This window comes from Uloborus diversus, chromosome 8 (assembly GCF_026930045.1).
Source record: "Uloborus diversus isolate 005 chromosome 8, Udiv.v.3.1, whole genome shotgun sequence".
NCBI lineage: Eukaryota > Metazoa > Arthropoda > Arachnida > Araneae > Uloboridae > Uloborus > Uloborus diversus.
In genome coordinates this window covers 116,680,803-116,705,714 of record NC_072738.1, presented here as the reverse complement: position 1 = coordinate 116,705,714, position 24,912 = coordinate 116,680,803, and the positions used below count along the sequence as shown (strand labels likewise).

The 24,912-nt window shown below is 36.2% G+C and overlaps 1 protein-coding gene across 1 annotated transcript in view; it reads left to right on the top strand.

The window, feature by feature from the left end:
• Positions 1-23,427, top strand: part of LOC129227394 (eyes absent homolog 1-like) — a 155,123-nt gene extending 131,696 nt beyond the window's left edge. The window contains exons 14-19 of the mRNA XM_054861945.1: positions 2,716-2,774; positions 10,875-11,035; positions 12,013-12,127; positions 15,582-15,703; positions 17,229-17,329; positions 21,458-23,427. Of these exons, the coding sequence (XP_054717920.1) occupies positions 2,716-2,774; positions 10,875-11,035; positions 12,013-12,127; positions 15,582-15,703; positions 17,229-17,329; positions 21,458-21,538 (639 nt within the window). The 3' untranslated portion in view covers positions 21,539-23,427. The remainder of the gene's footprint in view (positions 1-2,715; positions 2,775-10,874; positions 11,036-12,012; positions 12,128-15,581; positions 15,704-17,228; positions 17,330-21,457) is intronic.
• The last annotated feature ends 1,485 nt before the right edge of the window (positions 23,428-24,912 follow it).

The following is a 24,912-nucleotide window of genomic DNA, read 5'->3' as shown; positions in this document are numbered from 1 at the left end:
GTTCATTACCAATATTTTTAATAACAGTAGGTATAGATTAACTTTTGAGGAGTATAATTGCAGCTTTTTAAATCATATCTACTAATGTTAGTAGTTTTTTTTTTGTGTGTGTGAGTGGAAAAGTTAATGTATCATTTTTAAATCCTAATTAAAACTGAAACGTTAGGGGGGAGGGCTGAACTCTGATATTTTACCTTTCACCACCATTCTGGGCAATATACCTCGGTTGCTTTAGGGTGTCAACAGAGCGCAGATTTCGAAAACATTTCCTCCTAAAATTATATTAGCTGAAACACTTTCAATGTTGTTTAGTGTGTAATCTTGATGTGGACAGGCGGCATTTTTCTAGCTATTAAGTACTTATTGATATCAACTTACAAAATCAATGTCACAATATTTTTCTCTCTAACAAGTGGCGTGACTATTGCTTCAAACAAACGATAAAGCTATAATAATATTTACTTAGAATACAGAATATGCAACACTAAAAACAAATCAAAACTCTGTAGTTTCCAATAACCAAGAAAATAATCACCAATGTGATGGAAAACAGAAATAGATTTCTTTTTTTTGGCATTCATAAAAGTAGGACTTTTTTTTTTTTAGTTCCCTTGAAAACGCCTACTTTTTGGAATTCTATGACACATCAAGTTTTATTACTACGAAATAGTAAGGCAATGTTGCAATTTTATCAATGTTTTGAGGCAATTTGATGGTACATTATTAGTTATATTTTCAGTCATAGTCCGATGTTACCAAGTGGTTGTTTTACCATAAACCATACCTAAAGTTAACTATGCTTTTCAAAAGTATTTTTCTCATGATTTGTATTTAAAAACGCAGAAGTTATGAATAAAATGACTAATGAAATTGATTCAGACGATTTATAAACATTTTGTGTCAATGAAAAGCAGTGGCGTAGCTAGACCCGACTTTCGGGGGGGGTTACTTCTTATATATATATATATATATATATGTATAATCGCTTGGAATTTTTCCCTTTTCTTATTTTTTTTTTCTTTCTTTTCTCTCTTCTTTTTCTCTTTTTTTTTTTGAGACTAACTTTTCGGGGGGGGGGGGGTTTGTCCCCAAAACCCCCCCCCTTAGCTACGCCCCTGATGAAAAGGTTTTCATAGATTTCCTCTCCAAAACAAGGCGAGAGAGAGAGAGAGAGAGAGAGAGAGAGAAAACGAAAGTGTGTGTGTGAGAGAGAGGAAGAAAAGTACTTGAGAAGCATTGAGATCGAGCTGCCATCTAACGAGGGAACTAGCATTTAAAACTAATAATTTCTAGACTCCGCAATATTGGTGTTATATTTCTGCCCTCTGGACTGTATACGTCAATCGTAAAATGTGTTTCGATGAAAATTTTAGTGATTTTTTTCTTTTTAAACACACTAAATTAAAAAATGCATAATTTTCTATGGATAGGAAAAAGCTGTATGAAAGATTGCGAAATTTCCACAGACACATGTTCCTAGTGCTGCAATGAATTCTGCTACTTTTATTTTTATCATCGATACTTAATTGAAAATAAATATAAATATATTTATTTAAAAATAATTTACTCATTAAACAAAATTACTGAAGATATTTTTTGATAGCATTTATACATAATGTTTATAGGGTTTCGTCAGGGCCTGATTACCGCACAGGCCTACTAGGCCTGGGCCTGGGACCCCCTGTTCCTAAGCCCCAAATTACTTAAAGAATTTTGCATAGCATTACAACTATACAAAAAATACACACATTTTTAAAATAATAGCCTTCAAGGGGCCTCCAAATTATTGTGGGCCTTGGGCCTCACTTTTAGTTAGTCAGGCCCTGGTTTTGTGCCAACTGTGTGCAGATTCATATCTCTTAATTCAATTGATCTATAAAAAATATATTTATGTCAATAGGTTAGTTTCAAATCCCTCATTTACAGGCATCCCTGCTCCCTTTTTTTTTTCTCTTGTGACGCATACGTAGGACAGTTATCTCCCATGGTCCAGAGCATGAAAATCATTGAAAATAGTTTTATTTCTTTGGTAATATCGCTGAAACTGTCTATGCATTGATAAAAAGAATACTGTCTATTATTTACATCAGTGTTCAAAAATTATACCGGGAACAAGGGGCAGGACAGTTTTAGACAGTGGTGCACCACCTAGGCATTGTTCACTTTTTTTGGGGGGGGGGGGGGCAAAAATTTTGATTTTTAGGGGGGTCTTTGCAATATTTGGGGGGGGGGAGGGAGGTTGTGCCCTGTCTTTCAGGGAGGGTGGGCATTCCTGTTTTAGATACACCCTCATGAGTGACTGAAAATAGTTATCAGGATATGAAAGCAATTTTTATCTTTTTAAAACAACTTCAATTTCATCCCAAAACAGAAAATTTAAATATGTGTATGATTTTAGCAGTGAGCACAACTTTTTAAAAATGTGTCACAGGAAAGGTTATTTTCAAAAAAATAAGCGTGCGAGTCAGAAAAAAAAGCAAAACATAACATAAAAAACAGTTTAGTACCGTTAGGATTTTTTTGTTTGTTTGAATATTTTTTAAAGTGTTCTCCTGAGATCGAAAATATCTGTGTCCTGTATGAACTGCTATAACTCCTGAAAGTTTTGAGGCAGGAATTGTACCTTTATTGAAAGATTTCAATTCTTTATCTAAAATAGAAAGATCTTTATTTTTTTCTTTATTTTTATTTATTTATTTATTTATTTATTTGCAGGAATGTGATCAAGTTCATATTGATGATGTATCTTCGGACGACAATGGCCAAGATTTAACGTAAGTAGTTTTAAAAGGCTTCAGAGTTTACGTGTTCAAGTTTTAAAATACAGTTTGATATTTTTTCGATTTGAATAGACAATTTTAAATATTGAAATGTATAAATAAACCTCAACATTCCAAAATTTCCAAAATTATTGTCAACGCTGATTTTTATTTTATTTGTGATGCCGGTGGGATATTGAGGGATGATTTGAAAGAAATCTACTGTACTATTATTGTACTTTTGGCGATTTATATTCAAATCAAGGCCAAAGGAGATCAAGTTTGTCGTGATTAAAATAATTCATCTTTACGCTTAGTTTTTTTTACATAGTTGATAGTAGTGCTGCCATCTATCGATAAATGCTGAAACAGAAACGTTCTGAGAATCGGCGAGCGAAATGGAGAGAAGGAATATCGACGTTCTAAAATTATACCTCGAACATGAGTTTATGGTTTTTTCTTGCTTGAGAGCTGGTATACAAGTTAAATGCCTAGTTGGGAGACATTGGCAGGTCACTGTAACGTCCAAAAATTACTCCTTCGACACACTTTGGCTGAGGACTTCAATAATTAGGAGACAATATTTGCAACACTGCATTAAAAAACTAATTCTAAAGGATGTCATAATATTGTTACAAATCCTGTAAATAGTAATTATTGTAGTAACGTAACCTGTAAATAGTTTCCCGTAATGAATATACAACCCCTTAACATATGGCTCAAGTATACAACCCCCTATTCTTTTTTTTCTTATTTCATTCACTGATTTTATCAATGGAAGTGTAGTTGTAGAACGTCGTAGCATTTTCTGGAATATTTGAGAGATTTCTTTTCGGTATATATAAGCCGTTAGCGATGGATAAACAGTTAGTTTCGATTGAGGATTTCGAACTGAGAGTGTGTATTTGCTCTGTTTATAGCGAGGCATTTCGCTGTGTTGTTTTCGTATTTGGAAGTAAATACGTGTGTAAACGTTGAGTTTACGGTGTTGTGTGATAGTTGCTTAATTGCTGATGAATAATTTAGCAGTTGTTGAAGATCTTTCCTGTACATAGTGTAAATAAATTTCCTGTGTTTTTATCAAGAACTGTGTCTTCATTTCAAGAAAGTGGAAGTCGCACTGAATCCGTTACAATTTGGCGCCCAACGTGGGGCTTCTTCTGGACTTTCTTGGAGTAAGTGTGACTTTGGACATTTTTTTCATAAAGACTGTTTGAATTTATAGACTTTGTTTTTATGGTGATTACTCGCGCAATGGATGACCAATTAAAACAACTTCTGGAGGCAATTAATGCTGTGAAAAGTGACTTGACCGAAAGTTTGGCGGCTAATCAAGAACAATTAAAAAATGATATGGCAGCTAATCAAGAACAATTAAAAAATGATATGGCAGCTAATCAAGAACAATTAAAAAATTATATGGCGGCTAATCAAAACCAATTGAAAAGTGATTTAACGGTGCTGAAAAATGACCTAGTTTCTAACCAAGAGGAAATTAAAAACGATCTTACTTCGGTAAAGACTGTGATGGAAAATAAATTTAATGAGATAGAGCATCGAGTTGATGCTATTGAAGGAAAGTTTGAGGCAGTTGAAGGCCGATTCATCGCAGTGGAAAATAAAATCGAAGAGAAATTTGAAGAAAAATTAAGTTCCGTTGAAGGCCGATGCAATGCTGTAGAAAATAAACTGGAAGAAGAAGATAGAAAATTTCATCAACTTAAAGAAGACATCTTTAAAGACCTGGAAAGGAGATTGGCGACCGCGGAAAGCAGCTCTGTACAGTTTGGCGCTCCCACATCGGTTGCTCGACCGTCCATTAAACTTGCCACATTTGATGGGAAAACTTCGTGGCAGGTTTACAAAACTCAGTTCATGATAGTGGCGGAAGCGAACGGATGGGACTCTGCTACCAAGGCCTGCCATCTTGCAGCATCCCTGAGAGGTGACGCAGCGGACATTCTCCAGACCCTTCCGGACAGCCAGCGCCTGGATTTCGCCGCCCTCACATCTGCGTTGGAGCTTCGCTTCGGTGAGAAGTGCCAGAAAGATTTCAGCCGACTCCAGTTGAAGTCCCGTTTCCAGAAAACTGGGGAAACCCTGCAAGAGCTTGCGGCGGACATCGAGAGACTGTCTCATCTTGCTTTTTACGACTGCCCTGCGGATGTTCGAGACAACCTGGCACTCAACTACTACATCGACGGGGTTCGAGATCCGGAAATCTAGAAAGCTCTATGGATGGCGGATGTCAAAGACCTGAATTCTGCCGTTGTGTATGCGATGAGATACGAGGCCGCCCAAGAAGCAACCCGTGGGGATCGCCATCTAATCCGGACTCAGGAAGCTGATGAGTCTGATCCCAGGTCGTCCCAACTCGCTGAACTTGAGAGACAACTCGGTGACTTGACAAGACATTTGAGCAGCATAACAGCCCAAAAGAAACAAGAGCAGAAGTGCTGGAAATGCGGTAGTGAAGGACACCTGCGAAGGAGTTGTCCGGCTCGCCAAGCTACGCGAGGGAAGGAAATCACCACCACTAAAGCTCTGCAGATTTCCTCTTCTAGTAGTGGCAGTGATGGACTTTTCATTTACGCACATGTAAATGGGAACCCCTGCAGACTGATTGTTGACACTGGAGCCAATGTGACAATCATTAGGACAGATGTGGCTCGTGAATTTGGATTGAAACTGCTGTGGACATCGCCACGCGTAAGTCTCCAGACTGTGACAGGTGACAAAATTGAGATTGACGGTAAAGTGGACTTGGAAATAGTGTTTGGGAATGCCACCTACCATCATACGGCATTCGTCGCTAATATCACGGACCCCTTCATTCTCGGATTGGACTTTTTGAAGAAATATGACTTCACTCTCGACTTCAAGACTAATGAGCTGCACTCGATGAGAGAAGACATAGCCGTTTTCCCTGCAGAGAGTGATGTAAAATCCGCTCATCAAATAATAGCTCAAACAGATTTATCGATTCCCTCAAGGTCAGAATCATTAATACCTGGCTCCATTGAAGAAAGCAATAGTTTTCGATTTGGACTCATTGAATACCCCAACTTAAGCAATAGCCCAAAAGGAGTGCTGGTAGCATCTACGCTGGTGGACCTTTCTAAAGATGTAATTCCTGTGCGAGTCGTCAACGTGAGTGAAAGGCCAAGGAATATCCGGAAAGGTGAAGTGCTGGTAACTTGTACTCCAGTAAACTGCATCATTAGAAGAATCAATTCCCACGAGACTGTGTCTTCTGAGTCCTTGACATCGAAGTTAATTGGGAGTGCACCCTTATCGAAAGATCAAAGAACTGCTGCGGAACAATTGGTGGATGACTTCAAGCATCTGTTTTCATCTACATCGGAGGATGTTGGCCGTACGAATTTAACGCAGCATAGGATCTACAGTGGAGAACACCCCCCTATTAAACAGCATCCAAGACGACTACCGTTCGCCAAGAAGGAAGAGGTTGAGACCCTCCTGAAAGAGATGAAGGAGAATGATGTAATCGAACCTTCTTCCAGTCCTTGGGCCTCTCCCATCGTCTTAGTCCGAAAGAAAGATGGCTCCACCAGATTTTGTGTCGATTACCGACGGCTGAATGAAATCACCAAGAAAGACAGCTACCCTCTTCCACGGATAGACGACACCTTGGACACTCTTTCCGGACACAAGTGGTTTTCAACCCTGGACTTGAAGAGCGGCTACTGGCAGGTTGAAATACACCCTGACGACCGAGAGAAGACAGCGTTTACAACTGGACAAGGCTTGTGGCAGTTTAAAGTTATGCCCTTCGGCCTCTGCAATGCACCAGCTACGTTCGAGCGTCTTATGGAGACAGTGTTAAGATGACTTTCCTACGAATCCTGTCTGGTCTATTTAGACGATATCATCATCGTGGGACGCAGTTTCGAAGAACATCTGGCAAATCTTAGGAAGGTGCTGCAAAAGCTTAAGGAAGCCAATCTGAAGTTAAGCCCGTCCAAATGTAATTTGTTCCGCCGGGAAGTGAACTACCTTGGTCACATCATCTCTTCTGAGGGTGTACAAACCGATCCAGAAAAGGTGTCTGCTGTCAAGAGTTGGAGTCGTCCCGAAAACATCCATCAGCTGCGAAGTTTCCTGGGGCTCTGCACCTACTACAGGAAGTTTGTAAAGGGTTTTTCCAACATTGCACGACCTTTGCATAAGCTGACGGAGGGCAAGCAAAAGTTCGAATGGTCCAAAGAATGCGAAGATGCATTTCTACGACTGAAGGAGGCTTTAACATCAACGCCTATCCTCGCCTATCCTCAGCCTGAAAAATCCTTCATCCTGGACACTGATGCGAGCAACGAGGGCATCGGAGCTGTTTTATCCCAAGAAATTGACGGAAATGAACATGTCATCGCTTACTGGAGCAAATGCTTATCAAAGTCGGAGCGAAATTACTGCGTCACCAGAAAGGAGTTACTGGCCATAGTGAAAGCTGTAGAACACTTCCATCATTACCTCTACGGCCGAAAATTTCTGCTTCGGACAGATCATGCCTCATTAACTTGGCTTTTGAACTTCAAAAATCCGGAAGGCCAGATAGCCAGATGGATACAGCGGCTCCAGGAATATGACATGGAGATCAAGCATCGAAAAGGGTTATCTCACGGTAATGCTGACGCTTTATCAAGGAGACCCTGTCCTGAGAACTGCCACTATTGTTCCCGAATCGAGAAACAGTATGGAACGACTAGCCCTACCGCCTATCAGGTGACAGTGACTCCAACATCATCAGAACCTGATCCATGGAGTGACGACCAAGTTCGAAAAGATCAACTTGAAGACCCCGACATAAAACCAATTTTGGAGTTCATGGAAAGTGACAGTCGGCGACCTAGCTGGCAGGACGTTTCCATCTTCAGTCCTGCAACAAAAAGATACTGGGCTTTATGGAACTCGCTCCATTTACGGAACGGCGTGCTACACCGAAAATGGGAATCTGATGACGGCAAAACGTCTAGGTGGCAGTTACTACTTCCCCGATCAAGGATTTCAGATGTTCTGAAAGAAATACATAGTAGTGCGACTGGAGGACATTTTGGTGTCTTGAAAACCCTCAATAAAGTTCGGGAGCGCTTCTTCTGGAGCAAGGCGAAGGATGACGTGGAGAAGTGGTGCCATTCTTGTGACGCCTGTGCTGCTCGTAAAGGACCGAAGAAGAGAAGCAGAGGGAAGCTACATCTGTACAACGTTGGAGCTCCTTTCGAACGAATTGGAATTGACATCCTGGGTCCTCTACCAAGAACTGCTGATGGGAACAAATACATTCTTGTTTCCATCGACTACTTCACCAAATGGCCGGAAGCATATCCCATTCCAGATCAAGAGGCTACCACCGTCGCAGAGACTCTAGTCCAACACTGGATCTGGAGATATGGAACACCTTTGCAGATTCATTCCGATCAAGGGAGGAATTTCATCTCTGCTGTGTTTAAGGGCCTATGTCAAATTTTCGGAATTGAGAAAACTAGGACAACACCACTACACCCACAATCGGACGGCATGGTGGAGAGATTTAACCGCACAATCCTGAACAATCTCTCACTTATGGTATCCAGAAATCAACAGGATTGGGACAAGAAGCTACCTTTGTTCCTGCTGTCCTACCGCAGTGCTGTCCACGAGACTACCGGATATGCCCCATCTCAGATGCTATTCGGACGAGAGCTTCGGCTACCTTGTGATCTCGTCTTCGGTCGTCCTCCGGATGCGCCTTCTTCGCCTGAGGAGTACATCCAGGATCTCCAGGCCCGGTTGGAAGACGTTCATAACTTCGCACGAGAGCGAATCAACATCGCGGCGGAGAAGATGAAGACCAGATACGACACAAGGTCTACTGGACATGAATTCAACGAAGGCGACAAGGTTTGGTTATGGAATCCCATCCGACGGAAAGGTCTTTCACCCAAATTGCAGTCGCATTGGGATGGACCCTACAAAGTCCTTAACCGACTAAATGACGTCGTAGTGAGGATCCAAAAATCACCTAATGCAAAACCTAGAGTTGTACATTATGATCGGTTAGCCCCATACTATGGCCATAGTTCATGAGTATTACGTAAACAACCATGGTTGATAACATAAAAGTTGTAGATAATTTTTGCTTTTAATGTTTAGTAATATTTCTTGTTATTATTGTGTTTTCTGTATCTGTTAGTTATTATTTAATGTGTGTAATTGTGAACTTGTGATAGAAGTTTGGCACCCTTTCTGGGGATTGTACTGCCCGGGACGTGCAGTCCTTAGGAAGGGGGCAATGTTACAAATCCTGTAAATAGTAATTATTGTAGTAACGTAACCTGTAAATAGTTTCCCGTAATGAATAAACAACCCCTTAACATATGGCTCAAGTATACAACCCCCTATTCTTTTTTTTTCTTATTTCATTCACTGATTTTATCAATGGAAGTGTAGTTGTAGAACGTCGTAGCATTTTCTGGAATATTTGAGAGATTTCTTTTCGGTATATATAAGCCGTTAGCGATGGATAAACAGTTAGTTTCGATTGAGGATTTCGAACTGAGAGTGTGTATTTGCTCTGTTTATAGCGAGGCATTTCGCTGTGTTGTTTTCGTATTTGGAAGTAAATACGTGTGTAAACGTTGAGTTTACGGTGTTGTGTGATAATTGCTTAATTGCTGATGAATAATTTAGCAGTTGTTGAAGATCTTTCCTGTACATAGTGTAAATAAATTTCCTGTGTTTTTATCAAGAACTGTGTCTTCATTTCAAGAAAGTGGAAGTCGCACCGCATCCGTTACAATATCATATCTTTAGATGAAGGTACATATTTTTTATCATCAAGCAAAATTTGGAGTTTTAATCAGTGGCGCTGCCAGGAGAAAAGTTTTGGGGTCAAACCAACCCTAGAGTAGTGCTGGACTAAGGATTCGGAGAACTATAGGCATTAAAAGTGATGGGGCCCCCTAGAGCCATCGTGAGGTCAAAAAATTGGGGAGGGTGTACTACAGCGTCTAAATTTTTCACACACAAACGCCCACGTACTTTTTATTGCATATAAGCATGGAAGTGCCTCCCCTTTTTTGCGGGAAATATAACTCATTGTAAGGTATTTTGAACTAAAATATTTCCTCGGGTTCCCTCAGAACCTCAGGGCTCCGCGGCTACTGCCTACTCTGCCTATTTAGTAATCCGGCCCTGTCTAGAGTCCTTAGTTTAAACGCATATTTCCAATCCTAATATGATTGTTTATATACATAAGTGTGATTATAACTAAAAACCCCACCCAGAAGGTTAATTTCTGACTGCACTTTTTTACAAGTTTCAATGATGCCGAATGTTTCTTCTCCTTTAAGGCGCGTTTTTTAACACGTGGTAAAATTCATAGTTTCACTGAGTAAAATTGGGAGTTTCTTCTCAACCTCCCAAAAATTAAGCTTGAAATGGCCGTGGCTGTGTGATGGCGTACAACTGTGGCAATTATTGACATCCCGCACAATAGAAGAATTTCTTTAAATCAAAATTTAACTATACATAATATACTGGTTGTTTTTAGTTGCAACTATACAAAACCAAACTTTAAATATAACATCATAAATTCTTTTGCTGATACACAGATGAGATTAAACCAGTTAAAAGTAGCAATATGTAAAGTGTTGATTGCAGGTGCGGTACGGGTCCCCCCAGAGGGCGTCCTTGATTCTCCAAGGGCAAAGTTTCGAAGGGGGGGGGGGACATTCACAGGTTTGAGGGCGCCAAATACAAAAAGGAAGGAAATTCACACAGGTCAGAGTGCCGAAAAAAAAAAAAAAAACAGAAGTCGCACAGGTTAGAGGGCAAAAATAATTTAAAAAAGCATGTTGGGGGGGGGGGGGGTTGGGGGGGAAGGCATAACCCCCCCTCACAGCGGGCCGATAGGCGTTGATTGTCACCAATGCTGTTTTATTTACCTATTTTCTTAGCGATGTGCCAGTATTGTCACTGATGTCGATGTATGGAAAAAATCGTTGATGAACTATAAATCATTAATCAGACTGGCACATTTTGTTATGATTTGAAACATTTTCTAATTATGTTCGTAGCTTTTAATTTTCTGGTTATTGACTTATTTTTTCATTTTAGGAATTACAATTTCCAAGCGGACGGCTTCCATGCCGCTGCCACCAATGCCAGTCTTTGCCTGGCAACAGGAGTGAGAGGGGGTGTTGACTGGATGCGAAAGCTGGCCTTTAGGTATCGAAGGATCAAGGAAATATACAACCAGTATCGAAATAATGTTGGAGGTAAGGTGTGCTATACGCATTTCATTAAACTCATTGTGCTTTTTAGTCATTATCCGGCTTTGAAAGCTCAAAAGTAATTTCCACGTAAAAAGAAAAAGAAAAAACTTGTTTAGTTTAGTTATTTATAACGAAACTATTGCTGTAATGTAATTATTTTAAAGTGTACCTTAGGGTTGTGACTTCCATTCTTTCTGCATTTCTTCACCACCATTTTACTAAAAAAAAAAGAAAGAAAAAAGTCAATAACCAAATTATTAAAAGCTTTCTTAAAGGCGTTAGACAAAGGCTATACAATTAACTTCGTGCAAATGTTAAATTAGGTATACAGAAGTGCCAACAAGCGTAGGAGAAGGGACATGTTGTAGGCTGGTGTCATTGAAATTTTTAGGGGACGCCTTGAAGGGTCTTTTCCCCTTTTAGAGAGCTCTCCTTTTCGAGGAATGGAGGGGCGAACATAGCCCCGAAATGTTGGTGTGGGTTCGTTATCGCCCCTCAACCCCGCCCCGGGAAAGGAGGGGGGCAACTCTGTGGGAGAGGTGTAATCTGTAAAAGCTATTTGATTTCTTCCTATGTTTTATAGAAACGTCGAAAATGAAGTGGTGGTTTTGTTCATAGGATGTATATTTTATTATCTGTACAGTTGTCATCATCATCATCAACCAGTATTTTAAGCACATAATAGTTTTTTAAATCTTGGGTTTTAAAATGTTGTTCGAAATTTATTTTTAAAGCTCAAAAATAATAATAAAAAAAACAGTTTAGATGGCTTTGTGAAGTGGCAAATAGTTGTCAGATTCGAAAAGGGGGGGGGGGGGGATAGTTTTTTTTTTTCAAATTAGAACGTCTATGATTTATAATGCTAACAAACTCATGTACATGCATGAAATAAAAACGTTTGGTACAGAACAGTTTTCATACTTTTTTTGTTTTCTTTTCTAGTTTTTTGAAATTCATATTGCGCGTTTTCTTTCTCTTAGCACTCTTAGGTCCAGTAAAACGAGAAGAGTGGATTCAACTGCGGTCAGAGATCGAAAATCTTACGGACAATTGGGTGACACTGGCGCTCAAATGCCTATCTATCATTCATTCCAGGTAAGAAATAAGAAATGAATAGTAAAGTAAGAAATAACAACGTCAAAAAACACAAATTGCAGATTACTGCAGACACGTGCTCAATAGATAGATAGGCTCAAATGCAGGTGCGGCAAATAGGGAGGTCAAGAGGGGGCGGTCGCACCCCCAAATTTTTTGAGCAGAATGATAGAAAATGGGTGAATTCAATTTATGTAAGTCGGAAATCAATGTTCATTTTAAAATATCTCGCTAGTTCTCAGATATTTGAAACTCGACACATTGCCAGACTACAAAAAGTGTTTTTCGTTATTTGGATGATGACTTAGAAATTCATGAAGTATTCTCCGTCCGTTTCAAAACAGAGAAAGCTGATAGAGAACCATGGTTAATTTCAACTAAAAAAGAAATTTCCTCATATAGGCTAAACATTTCATACTTGCGTGCCCAGTGTAAAGATGGTATGTCCAATATGAGAGGCTGTGCAAAGTGGTGTGGCTACATGATTTACTCAAGAATATTCCTTGATATTTTACATTCACTTTTACGCTCATTTTTTAAGTTTATATATTCATTCAATGAGTGTTCATCGCTTTCTTCTGCTAGAAACACGTTTCAGCTACTCAATGCATTATATGTTTTCATAGAAACTTCTTAAAAATGCATGTGATTATTGAATAAAAAAAGCATATCAACAAATACCTTTTATGGGGCTCTATAATTATGCAATCAAGATGGTATTCAAGAATTAAAACCATAAAAACATTTCTCTATAACTTCAAAGCAGTGATTTGACGACTTAAAGAATTATTGCAAAACGACTCTTTCAATGATGAAAAAGCTCATGCCCTTTAGCATGTATGACTTCGTTTGAATTTTTATTCAATTTGTTTGTATTGAGGAAAGTTTTTGTGAAAAACGCTTTACTCTATCAAGACATCTTCAACCCGCCACCCTTAATTTTCGGACTATTCAAGCCACTGTTCAATCTACAATTGATCTGTGCGTTCGTACTACCATAGTTCAATCTACAATTGAAACTGAAAATAGATTTTACGTAGATGTATTTATTGTATTTTAATCAATCAAGAAACTTTTCAAAAAAATTCTTCCTTGGAGTAAATTTTAAACAGATGAAAAGAAACAACGTGACAAAAATGCACATGACGATGTGAAGTCAAACATTGTTTTTTAATATTTTGTATGAAGTAATAGATTCAGTTTCGAATGAAATTAACACAAGCTTTGGTGATAATTATTTTTCTGTATGGTTGGCTCTGTATTATCTGGATTGGATTTTGAAAACGAAAAATAAAATGTTTCAATCATGAGTAAAATTTTTAGCATGAGGCAAGAAAAATTACAAGCAATATACCCACAGACCGGTTATCACACCCAGTTTCGTCCTTGTTATGGACTCATCAGTCTAGAATAGTGAATAACAGAGCTGGAGGTTGATGACATCTCATTGAAGCTGAGAGCGCCGACGAGATTAGATTATTCAATGATGAAAAATTAAGCTCCTCACAATTTTTGAAGTTGCCAGAGTGATTTTGAAGAGCAAGATATAAAAAGTTTTCATACATAACTTTGTTACTTCAATAATTTTTTAACTATTCCAATCAGCTCCTGGTAGAGGAAGATTTTTTTATATCTCAGGAGGTTAGATAATTATATATTCAAAGTACAATAGGCCAAAAAAAAAAACTTTTCCATTTAGCTGTACTGGCAAAACAGCTCGACAGTGGGCACTGATAAATTAGTAACACGATTCCCTGCTCTTCCATTTTTCCAAAAATCAAGCATTAAAGTTTTTCCAAAAGGTATAAAAACTTTAGTATCGAGATGTTTTATATGATAACTTATTAGAAAACGAATCAAAATTTTTATTGTTTCTAAATACTAATTTTTATTCCAAACCGATTTTATGAGCACTTCCTGTTAGCTAATGTGTGTTTAGTACCGCACTGTGGTAATACATATTTAAGAAACTTGATCCCCCAAATGAAATGCTGAAATGCCGCCCCTGCTCAAATGCCTATCTATCATTCATTCCAGGTAAGAAACAAGAAATGAATAGTAAAGCAAGAAATAACAACGTCAAAAAACACAAATTGCAGATTACTGCAGACACGTGTTTCGGCGTTACAAGAAACGCCTTTTCAATGAAGAGAAATCAGCTTATGGATGAAAAGACATCTGACAAAAGGATGTTTGCAAGTAATCTGCAATTTGTGCTTTTTGACCTTGTTATTTCTTACTTTACTTTTCAGTTCAGAGGTATTTATTCATCTTATTCATCTTAAGAAATGAATTCTTTATTCAAACGTATTCTTCCATCGTTATTATTCTCTTCTTTAAGCTGAATTCTTATTAGCATGTGACGAATTTTGGTTCATAGTAATAACCTGAAGACGTGATTCCTTTACTTAGAAACAGTTAAATTTTCCGTGTAATTTTTTTCTATTCTCCATTGTCTTACCCGGTATGTTGGAATACGGCTTTCTCATTTTTCAAGCTAAAATATGACGTTTAAAATTTTATGTGTTGTGTTTTCATCCATGTACTTGTTAAGTTTTATATTTAAACCAATTGGTTGCACTCTAATAGTGCTACTTTAAATTATTTGCGGCACTTCTTGTGTTTAAAATCACAAAGGGCATTTTTTTTTAAATATAAATAAAGATATATTTAACCAGACATTTCTTCTATTCAATAACTTTAAAATATTTGTAGTTATGAATAAAACTGTGCCTACCTTTTCAACTATTCGTAAAGATAAATTTGACAGCTTCTAAAGGTAATACAGTAAAACCCCTCCTAACGGACACCCCTCAAAGGCGGACGACCCTCTTATGCGGACAATTTTTAATTCCCCAGTTTCAATGCAAATAACATTATTAAACCCCTGTCCTGCGGACACCTCTCTATTGCGGACAAAAATATTTGTCCCGTTAGTGTCCGTATTAGAGGGATTTTACTGTAATTACCTTGACACAAGAAATATTTTAAATAAAAAAGAATAAAACATTTCGAAAAAAAAATGGATGTTTAATAGTTGATTGAAATGTATTGCATTTCATTGACAGACATTATGCAGCAGAAACTTAGCAATTCTCATTAACGATCTTCTGTATCAATGGGCAATCTTAATAATGAGGAATTTTCCAACTTTCACCTGTTTATTACATTAATGCTTTCAACTATATACACCACCATTACACATGAAAATTTGAATATCTAGCAAAATAATTTTTGTTGAACTGGTATGCAAACTGATTGAAATTTGCTATAAGTGTCAATTGCTAAATATTTGACATGGGAACAACTATTGATGTGTCACAAATATAATTAGTAAATCACGCTTAAAGGGCAGGGCTATCGATTGCAGGGTTTTAATGGTTTTCGATAAAGTTTAATAATGCATATAAATTACAACCGTTATGAGTTTTCAATTATTGCTGTTTCTTTATAGGTCCACTTGTGTCAATGTATTGGTAACAACGACACAGCTAGTTCCAGCTTTAGCCAAAGTTCTCCTTTACAACCTCGGTGGCGTCTTCTCTATAGAAAATATATATAGCGCGACCAAAACAGGTAACAACTCCATTGTGTTATATTTTGTACTCTATTTTGTTTTACTGCCTTGTGCAACCTCGCTTTCAAGCAAATAAATAAATAAGTAAATAAAAGGACATGAATAGTTTCAATTTAGACCTTGTATTTTTTGTCAAGAGGTGTTTATTTAGGGCATATAATTTGGTTTTCGTTAGTTTGCACGATAGTCAAGAAATAATAAATGCATAAAATATAAAAGGGGAAAAATCAAACGATAATAATCTATTTGTTACCAGACATGTGGAAAATGTCTACTTTATGACTTAATTCTCAGGAGTTTGTTTTATCCCTCATGATAACGCTGTTGTTAGGCATTTTTAGTTTATTAACCACTTAATTCAGGACTTCTTCATCTTTTTTTTTTTTGACGAAAATAAAAATGGCATTGCACTAAAATATAAGCAGCAGAGGAAACTATTGGCGTATGAGAACTAATTGCAATTTCATTTATTTGCGTTAAATTTTGTCGCAATTACATCATGTCTGATTGTTACAGTTAATGAGGAGGTGGGTAGGAGAGTGAAATAAATAATTCTTATCCGTCGGCGATATGGAGTACTATGTAAGACCTTAGGTTTGCTTTTACATCCCAAACTAAGTTCGATAAAATAGAAATGAGGCATTCAGAATCAATAGAATATAAGTGGACATTTTCAAGTTTTCAGCAAAACGCGTTTAAAGTTCCGGTCCTAGTTAGGCTTTCATTGAAACTTTTTCTAAATCATGATGTATAGCAGCTCCTACCAGGACCAAAGCTACTAATGCTATCTCTTGCACCAAGACAGAAGATATGTTCACTTACCATTTGAACTAGTTATCTCCAAATTTGTAATTTTGGCACTTACATCCCTTTGCTTCTCTCTACCAGAAATGTCTCGTTTTCAAAAAGAAAGAAAAAAAAAAAAAAAAAAAACAATGAAGCAAAAATTCTCTATTGTCGAGTTGGGTTTATTATAAAAGGAAGTTTGACTTTTCTAATTAATCACCTCAAAGTAAGACATTTAGTCGCTAGCGGCGAGTGATTATTTTTATGTCTAAGTCAGAATAAAGCAATCATGCTGAAAATATTACTCTCAATGAGATCTGCATTAGTATCTGATGGTTTACCCCCAGTTTCGCCGACATTTTAAATTCCTTCCCTTCTCCCCTCTTACATAGTATGTCAAAAGGTAAGATTGAAACTGAAAAACGAGCGAAACAAATTTTATTTCGGCGAAACTAGAAGGGGGGTGGGGGGTGGGGGGGGACACTTATCTGATGAAGTTGTGTCTTTCCACAAACTTGACCTTCACTTTCGTCAAAAAATAGTTACATATCTTAGTTTGAGAGTTGACAGTCTTTTGGTAAATAATGTAAAAACTTGCTTAAAATGGCGATTTTAATGCAGAGAATGTATTTTATCAAATGTTTCTGCTTCAAAATTAGCATGCGACTGATATGCGAGGTCGACTTACACTTATTGTGTTAGCTTACACTTTTCCTACATTGTGACCTTCTGTTTCAGGCAAGGATACGTGCTTTGAACGCATAGTGTCCAGGTTTAGCAGAAAATGCACCTACGTCGTCATCGGAGACGGGAGAGATGAAGAACATGCAGCCAAACAGGTAAATTGGAACAAGATCAACAGGTGGATTTCTAGGGAGACACAGCGTGTCCGAGAGACATCATTACACTTCAAATCTTCCGGCACTGTTTGAGCACGGACACTTCTCCGCTTTTTTTACAGCACTTTCAAGCACACTTTTGGAACAGTTTTCAAAACACTTCTGAAAGCATTTTTTAGTAGATATAGGGTAACGGCACCAGTAACACAGACATGCTTAAGACATCGCTCTCAGGTTAACTCAACTTTCTGAGCCTTTTAATATATTTAGACTTTTAAAACTATTTTCCTCTCATGCAACTACATCTCATCTAACGTTCGGTCGTTTCTGGATCTTCTGAATTAGTTAATTTTACTTTTAGTTGCTCAATTTTGGAAAAAGGTCCGACCCCTCAGTAAGAGACACCGACAATACTGATGATACCCAGTAACAGATAGGATGAGGAAAGGATGAGTAATGGACAGAATTCCCTTTTTCTCTTCAAAATGTGCAAAATTTCTGTATTTTTAGATCTAAAACCTTATAAAATTCAAATGAACATGAAACGCCGGCAGACCTCGTGGTGGCTGTTCATAACCTTCCACCACTGCCTTGTAAATACCAGCTGGCTCACAAAATTCACACTGATAACACGAGATGGTTGCACCGTATTTATGGGTAGCAGCAACATTAGTTTTGCCGGCCTAAAATTCTTATTATTTAAATTCAAACTTACGATTGTCTGTTATTGGACACTTGCATGCTACTGGTGCCGTTACCCTATTAGTTTCAGCAAACATTTTTAACACTTTTAAATCGTACATTTGAGAACATTATTTGAGCAATAACGCATATCCCGTCATTTAGAATAGTGGTTCTCAACCTTTTGATTACTGATGACCACATGGTACCCCTCCGAATCATAAGCGAGCACCATAAGACAGAAATAGTATTTTCACAACAATTATACTGGGTGAAATGAGCTGAATCCAAACGTTTTCTTCAATAAATTTAATTATAACTATAAAAATTATATAAATTAATTTTCTGACTGTTCACGGACAGCATGAAAATTGCTCAAGGACCATTAGTACTCTGCGGATCACGTATTGAGAATCACTCGTTTAGAACACTTTGTAGCACATTTTTTGCCGCACTTATGTACCACTCACTTGATTATACCAATAGTTTTTGCTGTTAATCTTTTGGTAATTTCGTGGACCGGTGTTAACTTTTGCTTGGCAATAGATGGTCTTCTAACAGGTAATGCCATCCCTTTTTACCGGCATTTGCAACACCGACAAACAGCAGTTCATTGCAATAAAATTCATAGGAGAGAAAGCAATGATTTCAGATATGTGCCCAAATGGGTTTCTATTTTCAACTTAGCAAAAATCCTGAGCGGGACACATTCAGAGCAAAATTGAAGAACATTTCAGTACACTGGGTTTTTAACGAAGCACATTCGAAAAAATTTTTAGTATACATTCAGGCAACTGAACCATTTTACCTGAACTAAAGTGTTCCAAATGTGTTTTCAACGTATACTGAGTATTCTCAGTACACTATTCTAAACTTTAATAACAAAAATATTAAAAGGTGAAATGAAACTCAGTTTGCTGTAGAGAATGAAAAATTCTGAAAGTTTTTTCTGGCATTTATTTTCTGAAGTAGATAGTGGCTAGCTTATTCAGATAAGTAAAGGAAGGACGATTTCACAGGAGTAAGCTTATTGTGTATTGTGGTCAGCCTAAACGAAATCTCCACAAAGAAATTTCCGGCAATAACACTCTATCAAGTGTGGTACTTAGTAATTTTTGGTACAACCAGCAGCAATTTCTTCGCATGGTTATTAGTGTTTCGGTTCAACTTACCACAGTACACACTCAGCTTTGTCTTTGTCCTGTGCAGTTTCCATTTCTTTTTTTATCTGAGTTGGATAACAACTAGTTTCACTATCTGCTTTAAGCAATTCATACCAGAAAAAGCAGAATGGTAAAAAATCTCTCTTGGACATGCTGTATTTTAAGTTACATTTTATTTGTGATTTATTGATTGGTGTGAATTCCATTTAGGGAAAAGATAAAAGGTAAGAGAGGAGTATTCGAGAGAGTTGACTGAAAATTGACACTGATGTATTAACTAATATATACCAGGATTCCCAAACTGTGCACCTCAAGGAGATGAAAAAGGTGCCGCGGAGTGCAGACATCAATGATGGTTTCACTGTAAAAGGTTGAAATTGGAAAATGTCGACTTTCACCGGTGATTTACAGGAAATATTCGGTCTTACGCCGATGTGATTGGTATGTCGATATTCACCGGCCATTGTCGACATTTACCAGATTTTGGAATTTTACAGTGACATGTAAATATAATGGATATGACCTGGGTGCAATGAGACAATTGTAATTCTTCAAAGTGTGCCGCGGATTGGAAAAGTTTGGAACCTCCTTAAGATTTTTTAAGCATTTATTAAGAAATACCTCATTTTTCGAAAAAAGTATGTCATGAATTCTTAAAATCTCCTTTTCTAACTTTAAAATATCAATAGTTCCATAACAGGATGTTATTATTATTATTAGTATTTTTTGTTCAGTAAAAGAAAAAAAATAAAAATATTCTTAAATAATTTCTATTTAAGAGTAAACATAGTAGGAAAAAAACGTTGAACGATTTTTTCGGTTAAAATATTTCATTCCATGTTTATTTATTGCTTCAATTGTGCTAATAAAATGCATCTGTAACGCGTTTGGGTTGCAAAAAATTGGCAAAAATATCAGCTTAAAAAAGAATTGTCTCGCGCGATAAAGGTTACAATTCTGCCTCAGGGTGGTTAAAAAGTGTAATTGTCATACAAGTCACAGCTCTTCCAACAATTCTGTATTGAAAACAGCCGTGGGTATGTGAAGCCCACGGTCAGCTTTTTCATGAGCCATAAAAGTGTACAGTTTCGCCTCATACAGAAAAAAAAGATAAATGGACGACATAGACGCTCAGAAAGTCCATTTGCTTTTAAGTGGCAATTTCTTGTTGGAGAAATTAACCCATATGGATCAAATATTTTTTTTTTTTAAGTGTTGCACACGCTTAAGACGAATGGTCTGGAAGATAAAAAAGTTAAATAAGAAACCTTGACCTTCTTTTGAGTTTCCTTGTAGTGCATAGGTGTCATAGCTTAAAGCGGTCTGGTGAATTTTAGAAAGAAAATTAGTGAAGGTTTACGAGCTTTGAGGATCGTCAAGTTGGTTATTATTTATGTTGTTCATTTAATTGCTATAAAATGTTACATGTTTATTCTTATATTCCTTATAAGGAATCATGCAATTTTGAAAGAGTCATTAAAATTTAGTGATTTGCTTTGTTTACACACTAAAACATCTTATTTTCCCAAAGTAAGGTTTTTAAGGTATCCGCCATATGATTTCTCTCTATCGCCCTCGGATCTAGGTCATGTATCATGTACCTTTGGGAAACTCAAAATTGTTTGCTTAAAATATTATTTGTATTTTTGTTTTACGTTGATAAGTATCTAAGAGATCCGATCCAAACTGGTAAATCCAAGCAAATTGGAATGGTCTCTGGGCTGCTAAAGGGCTAAATTGTACGCCCTCGGTAAGTCTTTTGCTAAATCGTTCATCAAATGTTGTAGCATCTCTGCAGGAATTCATTAAATTTCTTCCAGAATTCAGAAAGAAATTTAACTAACTTCAGTTAAGATGCTGCAACTAGTAATGGGTGATGCTGGCAGAATACTTACTAAGTACGCATAGACATAGACGGACGATGGATATCTCGTTTTGGAAAATAGCAGATTTTCGGGTTTGGAAAATTAAATGAACAGTAAACTTTATGTTTACTATGTGTTCGTGCTGGTCTTTAGAAAATAAAGCAAATTATTCACTTTTAATGACTCTTCTAAAATAGCAATTATGGAGCCAAATTAACTGTAAGGCTGAACTTAAGCAAGCATAGAACTGTGGATAATAAACTTTTACACCAATCACAAATTTGAAAAATCATTCACAGTTTGAAGCTTTCCTCGAAAATCAAGTCTATAATTTAAAGTATTATTAGAAGACTTTTTCCACTTTTTGCTTCAGTGATATTTTGTTTCTATATTTTGTAACTTTTTAAAATTATTTTCAGATGAATTTCCCTTTTTGGAGAGTTAGCACTCACTCAGATTTGGCCGCCTTGCACCATGCCTTGGATTTAGGACATTTGTGAATACATCTACACGACTTCTGCAGGCTAATCCAAAATGTTTTTTCATCTCACCATTCACCGGTGGAAGATTCTAATCCAATTCCTGCAAAGTTTTGAGTGTACTTTAACTGCTACGAGAAAGACACCAATAATGCTTTGTATATAGATTATGAGATAGACGATAATCATGTCAAGGACTGGTGGGTGCAATAGAACTTTAAATTCGGACATCAGTGACTGTGAGTTAAGAAAAGATTCGCTTATCTTTTATCATTCCAAGGTCAAAGATACATTGAGTTGAACAAGATACTAGGGTGTCAGCGTCTCCATGCGACGTTGTGTACTGTGATGTCAAAGTTTGTTTTGTAACTGATGAGGGTGGAATATGCGATGCACAAATTTCTGAACTTTATAACTGACTTGATTGGTTTCAAAATTGGACAAGCCAGACAGAGTTCTGCATCTGTTATGTGATTTTGATTACTAATGAGAATTGTAAAATACTGTTGGATAAAAATGGCTTTCAGTTCCTGCAGAGCTATGCACCATTATGGAAAGTTTTGAAAATATTTTTTAGATGATTGCCACCATGTCATTCAGTTCTACTATCTCAATGATAGTGGATGCTTTATATAATTACTATGTGTATAGATCGGAAGGATATTCCGGACACTTTAACTTTTTACAATAGGGCAAAGTTTATATACTCCAACAAGGTGAATGTGTTTTATGTGTAAAAATATTGGAAGCGAGAAAATTGATTGTAGAATCTTAGTAAGAGGATCGGTTAATCATTGAAATATATGTGGAGTATCAAAATTTGCCCAATTATGTCCGAGTAATTAATTGTGCTTATGAAGACAACGTAATATTTCCTTACATGTCTCAAAAAATCTCATTTTTGTACGTGTAAAAAAACAAGAAACCGACGAAAATGATTATTTTTAATTGCATTTTCACAGATATGGACTGTTTTTATAATTTACTAGTTTTACTTTTTAGCAGTTAACTAATTCCAGTGACTTCACTCAATTGCACTTTGACATTTTTTGAAAAATATCAATGCCTCCGATTTAACATACCTATGTTTAAGTAGCAAAAACATTAGAAATAATAACTGAAATAATGTTAAAAGATTAGAATTTAAGCGTTCAATACTCTCATTCTGAACTTCATATTAAAATTAAGTCCAACCACGTAACCATTAAATTTAGGATTATAGCTCTAAACTATTTACGGGGAGTCGGTACCTTGTATACGCGTGATGATAAATTGCTTAACTTTAGGCACCTTTTTCTCAAAAAAATTAAATGAAATGAGCTTAAATTTTCAGTTTTTTTCCAAGAGATATATAAATTTTCAGTTTTTTTCCAAGAGATATATAAGAGTCTATTGAAGTGAAATTTTAGGGTATTTCTGTTCATTTCATAATGTATTAAAATTTAATCAATAAACACTTTTTAAACGAAGACAAAAACACCATTGTTGACCATAAAAATGCGGTTTAAGAAAAAGCAAAAATTTAATTTCAGTATAATTATGAGCATATAAATAAAATATGCTGCAAATTTCAAAGTATTATGTAAAGTAGTTTTCTAAGAAAAGGAACGTCAGATTTTTAAATTGACGTTTCGAGAAAATCGCGTTTGAAAGTGAAATTTTACGTACATTTTAAAGCATCCTTGTTCAATTTATATTTAAATTGAGTTACTTTTAATCTACATAGAAACATGAATTTTGTGTTACTTGAAAGCTCTAGATTTGAACATTTTAATACATAAAAACGGAAAAGTATCTTTTTTTAAGGTGTTAGGGTACAAACTTCCCTTAATTACTTTTTTGCATAAATATCTGTTGTATTTATCTACAGTTATTATTATAGCATGTAAATAGTAAAAAAAAAAAAAACGTAAATTATTTGTTGCTTTTTTATCCGAATAATAAGTTTCTAGGATAATATGATATGAAGTATTTGCTTTTGTTTCATAATCAAAAGAATACTATAAAAACCATTTATTTCGTTTTAAATCATCTAGTGTACGTATCCAAAAAATGTCTGAAATGAATGAAATGTTTACATAGTAATAAAACAACTCATATTTATGTTATGAAACTTGTAGGATTCGTATTTTATAAGCAAAATGTGATACTTAAAAGGTAAATGTTTTTAGTACAGTTAACAGCATTTTGTAGAATAAAATATACCCACTGGTACATTTTAAATACTGCTTTTGTATAAATGAAATATATTTCTTTGAGTTGGTCACAGAAATCTAATGAATTCACTTCTAATAGAGCATTGAATTTTCATTTGTATGACATATCGTTTCAAAAAGTTTTAAAAAGAAAAATAGTTGGTTATTTGTTGCTAGTTGGATGTTTTTCTTTCCCAGTTTAAATCTTCCATCTTTTATATTACGTGAAAAGAAAGAGACATTTCTTATGTAACTACAACTATTGAAAAATCCTCTATATAGCTGTGCTGAATTTGTAAAATAAAAATAAATTGATATGATTTACTGATTTTTGTAAATTTTCCATTTATGTAACATCATCACAAAACAAAAGATATTTATTTATTTACATCTCGATTTTGTTCTCCTAGATGTGGGGAAATTTTTATCACTAGAGGTCACATTTAAATTAGAGAGCAATAAAAGAAGACGCATAAATATATAATGTGGTTTAGAGTAACGGCACCGGTAACAGATATGCTTAAGACATCGGTCTCAGATTAATTCAGTTTTCTGAGCCTTTTAATGTATTTAGACTTTTAAAACTATTTTTCTCTCATGCAACTACATCTCATCTAACGTTTGGCTGTTTCTGGATCTTCTGAGTTAGTTAATTCTATTTTTATTAGCTCAATTTTGGAAAAAGGTTCTACCTCCTGTAACAGACATTGAAAAATCTGATGATACCCAGTAACAGGACGAGGAAAGGATGAAAATTGGACTATATTCCCCTTTTCTCTTCGAAATGTGCGAAAATTCTTTATTTTAAAAATTAAGCCTTATTAAATTCAAATAAACATGAAACACCAGCTGACCTCGTGGTGTCTGTTCATAACCTTCCACCTCTGCCTTGTAAATATACCAATTGTATCATAAAATTCACTCTTATAACACTAAACGGCTGCACTGTATTCATGGGCCACAGCAACATCAGTTTTATCTGCCTAAAATTCTAATTATTTAAATCCAAACTTATGACTGTTTGTTACTGTACCCTTGTCTGTTACTGGTGCCGTCACCTAAAGATTGAAGCTGAAAAACAGAGGGAGGAAGGAAATTCCGTGTCTGTGAAACTGGGGAGACACCGATAAATAGTACTACAAATGAGATTTTTATGATATTGTTGTAGTACAGAAAAAATCTATTATTTAATATAAGTTA